Source organism: Anarhichas minor, unplaced genomic scaffold (assembly GCF_050575085.1).
Source record: "Anarhichas minor isolate MPS153535 unplaced genomic scaffold, ASM5057508v1 ptg000039l, whole genome shotgun sequence".
Lineage (NCBI taxonomy): Eukaryota > Metazoa > Chordata > Actinopteri > Perciformes > Anarhichadidae > Anarhichas > Anarhichas minor.
In genome coordinates this window covers 382648-395724 of record NW_027466485.1, presented here as the reverse complement: position 1 = coordinate 395724, position 13077 = coordinate 382648, and the positions used below count along the sequence as shown (strand labels likewise).

Sequence of the window (13077 nt, the reverse complement as noted above, 5' to 3'; positions counted from 1 at the left end):
GCCGGTATAAACAGGAAGTACATTGGTTGCTTAGTTACAGAAAATACAACGTATTATGGTACTGTTTCATAATAAAAAGGTCGTGCTTGATACTTAAGATCTTCCTCTTTATACTCAGACAATTTAACTTCACAACAGCTGCTAGCATAGACAACAAGGCCAGTAACGCTTGTAATACGTTATCCATGTTGAAACGAATCACCGGTTGAACAGGCCGGAAAAAGGGTCATGTGATAGGGGCGTGACGAATCAGGGAAGGACACGCCGTGACTGCGAAGACCCAATCGAGTAGCGAATGCGGGAGTCCACGTCAACGTTCCCTAACGTATGTGGTTCAGCCTGTCCACACTACGAGGTAACCCCGGAGTTTCAAAACAGAACGGGAGCGTTTTTAATCTCGTCGATTATTGTGGATGCTCAGTGTAAACGTAGCAAACGGTATGCGTTTTAAAATGGAAACGTAGTAGTGCGGATGTAGCCTAAAAGTGAGCGAACCGTTTCCCTCCCGCTGTGTCTTTGGGTGGAGAGCAGCAGCTGGTGATCTGAGACACACCTCTGCTGTGTTATCACTAGTGGTTAAGAGTAGTGGGGAGGAGGAGTCAGCAGGCAGTCAATGACGGTACAAAACAGGCAATAAAAAGGTGTATGAAAAAAATGTGAGTCGCCGCAACCGCGAGATGTCCTGCACACCCAAAATATGATGAGGTTTGCCGCAGCAGTACACGAGATTAGCCGTGGACAAACGCTCTCACTCACGGTCAAGCTGAAAGTGAAATAATTCAACAACAACCGCAATGAATGCAGAGAACTTGCCTCAGGAGGAGAGACGTCACATCCTAACCACAGCCGTTACCTCACGTCATGGAAACAAACCACGTACAGAAACTCATATGAATTTACTCTGATTCTTTTCTACTCAACACTAATGTACTTATGTTGACAATTGGAACGGTTGCTTTCAGCCTCTAACAGTCTCTTGTTATGTTGGTACCGGCTGCATGTGTGAAAAGGGCCTCTTTGCACTCTGAAAAATGGCTGAGGAAAATCTCACACTGTTGTGTCTCACTGCACCATGGGTGTCCTTTTGTCCCTCCCGGTCTGTGGTAACAATATCCAGCATGTAGGTTTGGTGCTCTTTGAAGACTACTGCATCAATAGGTAAGGAAGAGCCACGCTGTGACTGCTGCTCTGGCTCTACTCTGCAGGTGGGAATGGGGCTCATTCCTATTCCTACAGGAACTGTCTGAGGCCTGACGGTGTGGGCTCGTCCTCGGAAAGCAGTAAAAAAAAAGGGAAATTCAGGCAGCGGGGATTCATCATAGTCTCTCACTCTAAAACATTGTCCTGTCTCCCAGTTAGAGTCACACCTTGTTTCCAAGCTGAAACTAAAGCCTGAAGAAGCTGGGTACTGTATACCATTATAGTAGGTTTTATTACAGGCTGTTGAAATCTCCTTCACCACTGCTAAATGGCCATCTCTGTATGACCGCATACTTCCGCATGGGTTGGCTTTTATAAATCTCTCTTCGGGGGGATTCTATACACACGTGTGTAAAAACCAAAATCAATATGGCCTGCACTCTCACAGTAAAATAAAACACATTTGTAAAAATGCACCAGAAGGTGAAGCTGCTTATCTGCTAGTAATCAATATTCTACAGACGTTGGTCCCCAAAGTTAGAACACAACTAGGCAACAAACTAAATACGCTGTCCCTTGTACCTGGGATAATGTACAGATTTAAACTGATTATCTGGGGAACTTAAGTCAGCGATCATATCATGTCTCATTGTTGCGTTATTGTTGTGTGGCAGAAGACTAGGGAACAATAGCAGTTTAACTCTTTAGCTACTTCCAATCCTTACTCGTACAGATATTAATATTAAATAAAAAACATTACAAGTTACAGGTTCAATACTGAATGACAGCACTGTGCGTCCCGGTCAAGTCTTTTTTTTTACTCCCAGAGTTGTATAAGGTGCAATGACAACAGAAACAGTGTGGCTCTCCCCTCCCCCCTCTAGGGTTACTAGTCTCTTGGAGTGACAGATTGCGTTGGCAGGCCTAGCTCTGCCTCACAAGGCCTGTGTGAGGTCAGCGAGACGAGCTGTCTGTCGCTGACAGATGGCAGCACGTGGGCCTCGCCAGCCAGTCTCGCTCCATGGGCGGCTATACCGGCTCGGGGCCGCTTGTGTCCATGAAGGCAGCGGGTCAGTGAGGGCCACAGAATCAACCGTGGTTACCTCGCTGAGAGACGCCGCCTGTGCTCGCTCGGATTAAAAAAAAGACCTCGCCGAACTCATAATCCCAATCACTTAAAGAATTTTTTTGGATGGACACGGACTAGATCACAGTAGATGCAAGCGGACATGCACTACTGAGTTAAACTATTATGGTCCAGGGGTTCACTAGTTAACATCGAGGATGAGACGCGTTTCTATGGACAAACACTCCAATCCCTGACATAAACAAAGGACTACATGACTACAGTTAAAAACTACAACTAGAGCTAGGTTGAGCTTGAGCTTGAGCATGGAACAAATTATCATCAGGCCGTAAATCATTAAAGTATTAGTTGACCTAGACTAATGTCATAATACCTGCTGACACTAATTTCAATTATGTTTGGGTAATTGATCTATAAGTGCCCAACATATTATCACGCCCACCCAACAGATGCTGATGAAATGTACTTATTATCATTATTCTACAGGCTTGACACGGTGGTGAGGTCCCAGATTACAGCCTTGTTTTCAGTTGTTGAGAGTGGTTTTATTGTAGTAAGCCGTTAATCCACACAACCTTACCTAAGAACCCGACGAGCATCTATTTCCAGCAACAGACAAACACGATGAGCCCATTTATTGACCTCGGCTAGGTGTGAGTGAAGCTGGAGTCTTGGGTTAGAATAAGATGTGGCAAACTCCATCACCTGTGTAAGCGCACAGTGACCACTTTTATACAGAGGAAAACAAATATGGCTTACTGGAAGCATTGTTCATAAAAAAAAGAAAATGTATTCGTCATGTACAAGCTCTGCAGATAGTCAGTAGACACTTAACAGGTCAGAGGTCATAGGTTGGGTGGGAGGTGTGCACAAATAGAGTAACTGAAGCTTCAGCTCCTTGATGAACTCTGTCGGATAAAAGAAGTAGTTTTCAACTCGGGCCTTATTTTCCAAGCTTATGTCATCATTAAAGTTCACTGCAAACTGTCAAATGCCTTTCTGCCCATCAAAGGTGTATTGTTCGTTGATCTGATTGGCTCCTATAGCCCATTATTGTCTGTCACTAAAAAACTACCCCTTAGAACAGCTGATCCATGCAATGTTTAAAAGATACTTCCTTTGAAAGGAAGAAGAGGACAAGAGAAAACAAAAAACACAACTACAAATAGAATAAACGGTGAATTAGTTATGCAAGATAAAAACCAGCTAACATCTGTCTTCAGCAGGAAAGGTGCAATCAACAGTCATTTGTGTGAAATTAACATAATTAGCATCCAAATTCTTGAGGTAGACCAAAAATATGTTTTGTGAGGTCAGTTCGACCACCCAATTTTAATAAGTTCATCCTTGAGTCTAAGTGGACGTTTGTGCCAAATCTAAAGAAACCCCCTGCCAGAGTTCCTGAGATATCGCGTTTATGAGAAGGTGACGGACGGACACCCTGAAAACAAAGGGCCTCCTGTCACAACTGTCGCCGAAGAGATTTTGACAATTATTACACCTAACATACAATTAATCTGCGCTCCTAAAAGCTACCTCAGGCTGTCGCAAGTCTGCAATATTGAAAAGACAATGAGCTGTGCTCGTCACTGTCACTTTTTACCCAGCCGCCCAATCACAATGGAAGAGGGGCGGGACAAATACGACAAAGACCAACCGTCACATCCTCCACGTAGCGCTGAAGAAAAACAACAAAGGAGGAGAAATGAATACACATACAAGTCAGTCCTCTCACTAACTGATTCAGCCTTCAGTTCAGAGCAAGCATGCCTCATGCCGACATTTTTACTTATATTTCATAACATAAACAGATGCATCCAAAACGTCTCATCTGAAAATATAAACACTGCGCTTCATTGCTCTTCTGTGTTCGGCATAGCCCAACAATAAATCCTATTTATATCGCACTAAAATCTGGAGAGATGAAGTTATTTGCAAAAACAGGGCAGTAAAAAAGCATTACCACCACGAGCTAAATCCCTTCCCCACCACAGCCCTGAAGCTGCCACACACCACTGACTGAAACAATAACTTCACCTTGCTGGTCATTGTAAAACAAACTAGAATGAAACAAACTGTTTGAAGTCTTTCCACTGTTCCAACAATCACCAACTCTGGTGTAAGAGTTTGAAAGAGAGACTGAATAAGTAACAGATAGAAAAATAATTTCATTGTCTACCAACGTGTTTGTGGCATCGAACATGTCGGTGGGGAAGTTCTTCAGTGCGAGTGAAGAACAACCTTAAAAACTAACTTAATCAGACACTTATTATATTGTCAGTTATTCCCATGCATGCTGCTCAGAGTAATCAGTGACCGGCTCTTCTGCATAGATAGTTGTTTAAAGGCGATGTTTCACAGCAATATAAAATAGATGTTAGAGTAGTGTAAAAAAAAACAAGTTAGTCTGGAGCCTTGCTGTCAATTACAGTTATTAGAAAAACTGGCCGAGTCAGCAGGTCAGATATTTATTAAGTCAGATCCTCTAAGGTTCACAAAGTTTACTCAAGAAATATTTTAAGAATATGTAGGAACAAATCCTGTCTCTAAACCATGCAGCAGTCAAAATCTAAATTTGGCTAATTTTGGGCTCTTACTACACTATAAGACGTGTAATTGTGTACCTCACTATTATCCTCCTCTGTATTCAACCATCTCACTTTCTGCCTCCTCATTCCTCCCTGCTTCTTCCACGCTCTCACACTAAATTGGTTTTGTAATTCAGGGTTAACCAGGGACAATGTTTTTTGCTTCCTTTAGGACACGCTAGAGAAATGTCTGAAATATTTGTGGTATATTTTGAAAATGGGGGCAGTGGAAGAGACGTCGCATACAAGCTATGTTATAGGAAAACTGCTGCACTGATACTGTGGGCTCAATTATTTCAAAACAAAGACTTCTTTGCTGCAGAAATAAACTATAAAAATCAACAACGGCGTACACGTTGTCCGATTAGTGTAATTATTTGACATGATATAACGCAGTAAAAGATTTGAAATGTTAGCACCACATAGTTAGCAGAGCTCAGACTTACAATACTGTAGCAAGCAGCACCCAGAGATCTGAACCCCAGACCAGTTTCAACACATGGGACACGAGCGTTAAGTCTCAGTAGCAAAACACAGCTGGAGTCAAGTAAACAGCCGCCTCACTAATGGTTAAAACCACAAACCATCACAACTACAACATAAGCCAGCATGTAATGAAAAGGCACATTCCTTATACTAACAAGAGGTAACATGCACTTTGGAACACAAAACAGCCAACGTGATGGGAAACGTGGGCCGTCGCTATTGCTACAATATTGAGCTTCACAAACTGAATTTTAACACTTTGGATCACCGCTATACAACATTCAAAACCGGCTACAGACCAGAATCGCAAGCCATGTTTCGGTAAACACGCCCATCAGGCCATCTTGCTTCGGTCCAGGTGTACAAACAAACTTCGACACATGCCCCAAATGAGAGGTCAGGAAATGGTTGCTCATTTTCTTTTCTTTTTTAATTTCTCTCTTCTTTTTTGAGCACCTGGCTTTTGACGACTGGCCCTTTGTTTATATTTATGTATAATTATTTAATTCCCAATGAAGTTTAATGTTTCAGTGCACTAATGTCATTTTGGACAAAAAAAAAAAAATGATCATATCATATATACATATCACAATAGACCATTACTTCCTGCGCTATTTGCAAAGAAGACCAGATTCTTGAATTTACGTGCTGACCGTTGAAACTGTGAAAATGGGAGCTGTGCAGCCATGCTTGTAGGCTGTTTATGTAAATAACACAGTGGATGACTAAGAACTACTGTGCTGCGTTATAGCATCATGAGTGCAATAAACAAAGAGCCGGGGGCTCTACAGCGAGGGAAACAAAGCCTTCCAATGTGGCTGACCTGACATTAACACAGCTAGTTGCAGAAATGGGTGGAAGCTGTCACAGCAAAGCATCTCGGTTCAAGCAGAGAACCAAGTGAACAATGTCACTAAGCCGGGCAGAAAGATCTTGGCTATCCAAGTGCATATAAACATGACCATCACGGTGGAGACTGAGCTTCTATGGATCCCGTCCTGCATTGTACATTGTGCAGTGCCGAGTAGTGTTCACAGGAAATCTGCTGGATTCTTTAGCAGCTCAAAACAGGAAGAGAGAGACGTTCGTTCAATAGAAACCAAACTTTCTGGCAATCACGGACGGTTTCAAGAGCAGAAAATAAACTCACATCCAACACGTTTGTTCTCCTCAGTAAAATAAGACACATGGGAGAGGAAGGGATGCAGGAAGCAACGGGGTTCATGGGAGATGTGGTCCGAATGGGGGCGGGGGGGGGGAGACACTAACACTAACCACTTCTGTGTTTTAGAGACTCCAACCTCGACCTGACCTAAAACTGCGGCACACTAGTCAGGGCTAGTCGGAGAATGAATAGAGGTCTTGTCAGAGTAGCAGTGAAGTACGTTGCCTTCCTCATATTTTGGCACTTTGTTCCTGTGTTTACTCTCTCGCTCCTGACATGGCCTCAGACATTTAAACAATGGGTGACGTATCCTAAAAAAAAGGAAGAAGAAACCGCCCGAAAGGAAAACGCATTCACCAATTTGACCCAGAGCAAACTAATTATGGGTTTGAAAATGCCCCGAGTAGACATGTTGATTTTCACTGTTGGTGAAACATCAGTAGTGAACTGCATTAGACTGTAGAGGTGATTATGTGAACCACCAACGTGCAACAGATCTGCTACATTCCTGACTGGAACAGAAAATATACTGTGCATTAACTCAAATAAAGTGACAAAAAGATGATCACAGATAATGAAGGCAATTAAAAATGCAAGCATACTCAAAGAGATAGATTCAGTGGGAAAATCTCCACGGGTATAGATTTCATGAAAGGGAGACGTTAATGTTCTTCACAAACATCAGACAACATGAACTAATGACAGGTTGTTCAAAAGCCATGCTGTGACTCTGCATGACCCATGATGTTAATAAGCAGGTGGAAACATTTCACAGATGGATCACTCACCACAGTAGTAAGTCTGTATGCCCACCAGTATGTTCAGTCAGGGCCTTGTACCATGGGCTGAGAACCTGCAGCAACAAGGGGGAGGAGACACAGTCAGGGGCTTTTCAATTAGATTAGAGACAGACAAAGTAATTTGGAAATCAGCGTTACTGTTGCTTCCAAACTCAAAGGTCACATCGTACGTTTAAAAAGACAGCAATTATACACTCAAATTTACCGAAACACGAGCAAAGCTTCAGGGAGTTTCTATGGTAAGTCACTGTACGAGAGGATTCAACACACAATCCATCTCTGACAGACCTCCAAAAGGTAACTGGAAGGTTCATATATTTGGTATTTCCTGAATGAACGAGACAAGAAATTTTAATTTTTGTATCAAAAAAGAAAAGTCAAAGATGTTATAAAAGGTTGCAGCTCTATTGAGGCGGTGTGCACAATGCAACACAGATTCCTGCTGGCAGGGAAGAAGAGAGCAGCTATCGAGCCAACGGATGTAAACAGTGCTGGTTATAAACTCTGCAAGTGATCTTTGTCAGGCCTCAACGACACAAACAATGCTTCGTAGTGAGACACGTTGAATGTAAACATAACTGCGTTACTCCACGGGGCAACTTTAAAGCAGATTTTAATGCGTATGTCACTAACTAGGGACCAGGAGACCTTCTCTCCGCCTGTACCTACGTCGGTAAAAATCATCAAAATGTAAAATAATACAGGGTTCTGTGGGATTGGCCTTTACCCTCTCATCCACTAAGCACTTGGGTTGGATTGGTGTCCACCATTTACAATGATTTCATCTCGAAAAGTGCCAAGACTCTGGGGGTGAGGCCTCAGAAGCGTGACCTTCAGGGACAAGGCCTTGAGCTCAATTGGAAAACTATCTGGGCTAACATATTTATCTCATCGAAAAAACCAGCACATCAGCTCATTCACTATAAGTTTGTGCATTAATGATATGACACCATACCTTCAAATGGGCCTTCAAAATAAAGCTCACACATAACATAATTCTGTTGGTACAGACCTCCATGTTTTCTGGAAAATATCCTGGAATTTCTTATTCCAAAACAGCCAACCTTATTGTTAATTCAACGATGACTCCGCCCTCAGTGATAATTCCAGGTTAGCTTAGAAAAGACATATTTGCCGGTTTAAATGGCACCAAGCGAACCGTACTACACTCGTGGTTCTCTCCTGATCCCCCATCGATGAGGGAGTGGCTCAATCATTTTAGGGATATTGCTCTCATAGAAAGATCATTAGCTGGAATTCATAAAGCGCGAGAATCCACTGTAGATGCTTGGGACATCCTCATTGGTCCTCTTTCAAACACATTTTCTTACACAGATATAATGTGTCACTGTGACAGAATGTAAGAAGACCCACACATACACATTATCTTTTGTCTGTTTGCTTGTGGATTTCATTATTTTATTATTATTCTTTTTCTTTGCAAAGCAATGGTGATGTGTCTATAGTTTGTGTTAAATGCTGTTTGTATGTGCATAAATCCCTGTCTGTGGTACCTTGTGTACAATGTTTACGTGACAAACTCGATAAAATGTAATATAATCTCTTACCAACGCCATGAAGCAGCCAGCCGTACATGTCTAACCGTGTGACTGACACTCATTCAATGTGTGAACAATGGGTCACCTCTTCAGCGTGAGGACAGAGGGAGACACGTTCACTGCATACATCTACAGCAGACCGCCACCATAACATAAACACGTGTGTGTAAATGTAAAGCAATCAACACTAACTTTGTGAAGCCCGTTTTTGGTCGTACTGTGATTCAGTTCTGTGGTAATTATTACGGTGGTGATGGAGGGTTGCTGGATTGCATAATACTAAGAAGTGGACAGGAAATCACTGAATGTTTCCCGGCTCCTTCTCTTGCCTCACTGCTTCCTTCCCTATTTTTCCCCTGACCTTGATTCCTTTTCCTTTAGTCATGCTTTCCCTGCGTCCTGTATCTGCTGCCTCTCTCTACTGTGGTGGCAGAGACTGCAGTGCAAAGGCAGAGATAGTATTACCACAAGCAGGAGTAGCTGGGTGCGGCCAGAGAAACACTGAAAGTGTTGTGGGTTGCCAAGGGCTTACCGGAGGACACGGCCCTGGCATGACGGGAATGACGTTTGTACGCTGGTGGTTATCTCTGTGATCGAACGTGAAATACGAAACACGTGAAGTCAAAAGGAGGAGTTATGTACATGATTCATACTCATTTCCCTCCAGTAAATATCACAATATAGATCGTATAAAAGTCTGAAGATAATTACTCCTGACCCATCTTTTCAGTGGCTAGGTCTGCAGTCTGATCTCGAGCGCACAGCTGATAGCTACCCGATTTCTTTACGGCACACCAGTATATATAGGAATCCCAACGGTATGATTTTCAATACCATCACAAATAAAGACGCTCCGCTCTCTATGACGCTGTGTTGATGTGATGTGTTTGGGGGGTATTCGGGTTCAGACTTCTTCAAACTACAAACTTTATAGCCACATGATTGTATTCAGCGGCCAGTCTGCTGCCACCACCGGCCCGTCATCTCAGCCCACCCAAAGGAGGGGTGGCACTGCGTAACATTAGCGAGTGTGTGGTCCAGAGAAAGTAATGTTACGACTGCGAACGCAGTAGGACCCAGAGTGGTTCGATTACAAAAATATGATAATTTGCATAACATGTGTTTCGGCGCGTTGCAAGAATGGCCTCAAAGCACGGGATCCCCCGGAGAGCAAGCTGCACTTTAAAAACCTCGCCCACGATCCTCTCAAGTGTGTTTTAGACATAGATCCACAAACGTAGCGCTCTATAAGCACTGCAAATTACAAATGGCTTATCACAGCAGTACAACTGTCACGCACGTCTTGCACCAACACTTCCAAAAGTGAAAGCATCCCAGACGGGATTCATCGAGATGGTAGCAGCAGCACGACAGCACTGCTATACTAATTTTTATCATCTGTCACTAAAGTCAGCCCACTTTAAATCAATACGTTTTTTCACCCTGAAATAACTCTTTCATGATAAGAATTGTCTCAAAGAACCAAATCAGTAAATCATTTCACGTCATTCATGTGTGCGAGGAGCCAACAGGACATCTAGAGAAGTCTCTTATCAAACCTAAGAGACACATACATGGCAGTGATTGCAGTGATCAGCTACATCTCTGATTTGGGTCAGCATGAACTTTAAAATGGTTACAATGTTTGCAGGGAAACATGCCCTCAGACCCCCCTAGGGGGTCCACCCACCAGACAACATCCCGTGGGAAACACTGGATTCCTTTTGTACCTCAAAGAGTCTCAAAACCCGCCGGCGAGATTTAAAGAACGTTTTCTTTAAACAAATCTTCAAAACTACTTATTCTAGCCAGAAGCATTAAAGAGCATCATTATCATCAGATGTTTATCTTACCGACGGTCCTTGAACACATCATGTGCACTTGTCAGAAAAAGCAAGCAAAACAAAGCTTATAATTGTGATATTTCATCAAAGAAAATATTTCTACTTGCCATATTTAAAATCTTGCCCACGAGCAAACCTTTTGCTTTAACAGTCCGTGAACATTAGACTGAGCTGCAGCCTGCTGAGCACAGACCATTGAGGAGAGGACAGGCTGTAAGTAGAGGTAGTAAAAATGTAAATAGCTCAATGTACATAGAGTAGAGCCTCCATTATTCCCCTGTGCCCGTGTATATATGGGGAGCTTATGGACCACAGGCCTTTCACTCAACAACAATGCCACATCACAAACATGGGTCATACCACTTAGTGCATGTAACACCACAAGAATCCATGATGAGGTCTTTTAATACTGGCCAATCCAAAGCCACACGAGGCGAGCTCAACCAAAGCATAGCTCGGGTTTAACCCTGTACTACAGATCAACACGTCAACGTGTGATGCAGCACTGAGTCCCGGCTATCCCCGATAATAATGCAACACGATACATCGGAGCACTGCAGAGATCCCATGACATTCAGCTGGAGTTAAATACACCTTGACTTTCTCTCTCTCTCTCTCATGAAGTACACAAGCAGCCCCTCAGAGTGGAGAAGGCCCGTCTAGTAAAACACACAAGTTACAGATAGCCTGTGAGATAGCCTGTGAGACATTTTGGGCCTTAGCTCTTTGCAATGTACCCTGCAACGACATAAAAAATAATGCTGCATGTAGCTTTAAACTAACGGCAGAAATATATGAGACACAGACGCGTCTGCCGCAGCCTGTTTGAAGCAGAGCTCATCCATTATGATCAGCCTTAAGTTGCTACACTGACCACAGAAGCCGGACATCGCACAGACCTACTTTTTGTTTATTTCTTCTCAAAATGGAAACACCAGAGATGCACCGATTAGACTTTTTCCAGTCCCGATAGGGACACCTGGGCTTTGGGTATCGGCTGTTTAATCAATAAGCCGTATGCCTCACTGTGTGGAAGAGTCTGGGATCATTCTGCTATGTGGAAGGTAACATCAGGCTCGACTTAAAAATTGTTTTCTTCACTTAACAAATAAAACACAAAGATATAAATATACCGACTCATATGATATAGTCTCCGCTTCCAAATCCTGCATAACCAACTGCATTATTATTGAAAAAATATAAACCCAATATCTAGAAAGTGAGCTAGCACGCAACCATACGCTACAAAGTCTGTGCAGCAGTAAGTCCTATCGGCCTAAAGTGCATATTCATTCATTAGCCCCTTTCACGCGTTTCCTTTTTAAAAAGAAAATCAGCTGGAAACATTTTAAAAAGAACCAAGTAGCAATCAGCTAGTAAGCTACAGATGGCTGATAAAATCGGCAAGCGCACTCAATATTTCAGCCAGCAAAGTTGAAAGTGAACGGCCGTGTGAAATCAAAGAGGAATTACTGCTACATTTGAGCGGTAAATCGGCAATCATCACTATTAACCTCTACCTATGCGCCATGCAAAGCTCGACACGCTTTTGTAGCAATTGTACACGACCGGTGCTTCCGACGTCAACGTGGACAAGGCGCGCGTTTAAAAAACTAGTCCTTTACAAATTCCCATCGCTACAACTAAATTGTTTATATTCTGAGCAAAGCCGTGCCTCCTCGTGATTCTGCCTACTGAGAATGTTTTCGGCTGCACACTTGATCGTAGAAAATGAAGAAATGTTGTGAAGCTGTTCAGAGCGTGAGGCAGCAAATAACTATGTGCTACGTAAACTATAGGCTATGTCCACGGAGATCTCACTGCGTAACTTCTAAAGTACCGACAGCAGAACCGTTAACTCCAGACCAATCAAAGTTTTTACTCATTTAGAACCGGCTTTTTTTGTGTTTAGAGGCATCTGGTGCAGCCCAACACAGTGGGTCCCATTGAAACAAAGGAGGAGATTGAGTTATTGTTTTAAACCCAGCCCTATTGTTGGTCTAAATGCTGCCTAAATGTGAAAATTGCCTAGTTTAGTGGTAGCCAGTATATCAGCTCTCTGCTTGTTAAACGCTGGTTCATGTGGCACATAAACTCAAGCTTTTGAGTGCGCTGCTCATTGTTTAGAGTCCGATATTAGCGTCTTGAGATGAGACGATGTGTACGACCGGATTGTTTCACAAGTTATCACTTTACGTAATAATTTTGAACCAATAAAAACCATAATCGTGGTCAGACAAGAGGCAGTGGGTTCCGCCTCTTTTGCTCTCCACTCGGACCGTCGACCTGCATTCAACCAAAAGTCTGCTCAAACGTGATTGGTCAACACTACTCAGACCACAAACTGAAACCACAACGCACCGGGTTTCTGTTGAATGCTGAATCTGTTCAGAGATAATTAGTTGATC

The 13077-nt window shown here is 42.9% G+C and overlaps 2 protein-coding genes across 2 annotated transcripts in view; one reads left to right on the top strand and one right to left on the bottom strand.

Moving 5' to 3' along the window:
- Positions 1–13077, top strand: part of LOC142967861 (calcium-activated potassium channel subunit beta-2-like) — a 96869-nt gene that overhangs the window by 2827 nt on the left and 80965 nt on the right. The window contains exon 2 of the mRNA XM_076107465.1: positions 2125–2210. Within this exon, the coding sequence (XP_075963580.1) occupies positions 2125–2210 (86 nt within the window). The remainder of the gene's footprint in view (positions 1–2124; positions 2211–13077) is intronic.
- Positions 1–13077, bottom strand: part of LOC142967850 (F-box-like/WD repeat-containing protein TBL1XR1) — a 38940-nt gene that overhangs the window by 16576 nt on the left and 9287 nt on the right. Inside the window, exon 2 of the mRNA XM_076107454.1 lies at positions 7255–7319. The gene's annotated coding sequence lies outside the window, so the exon portion shown is untranslated. The remainder of the gene's footprint in view (positions 1–7254; positions 7320–13077) is intronic.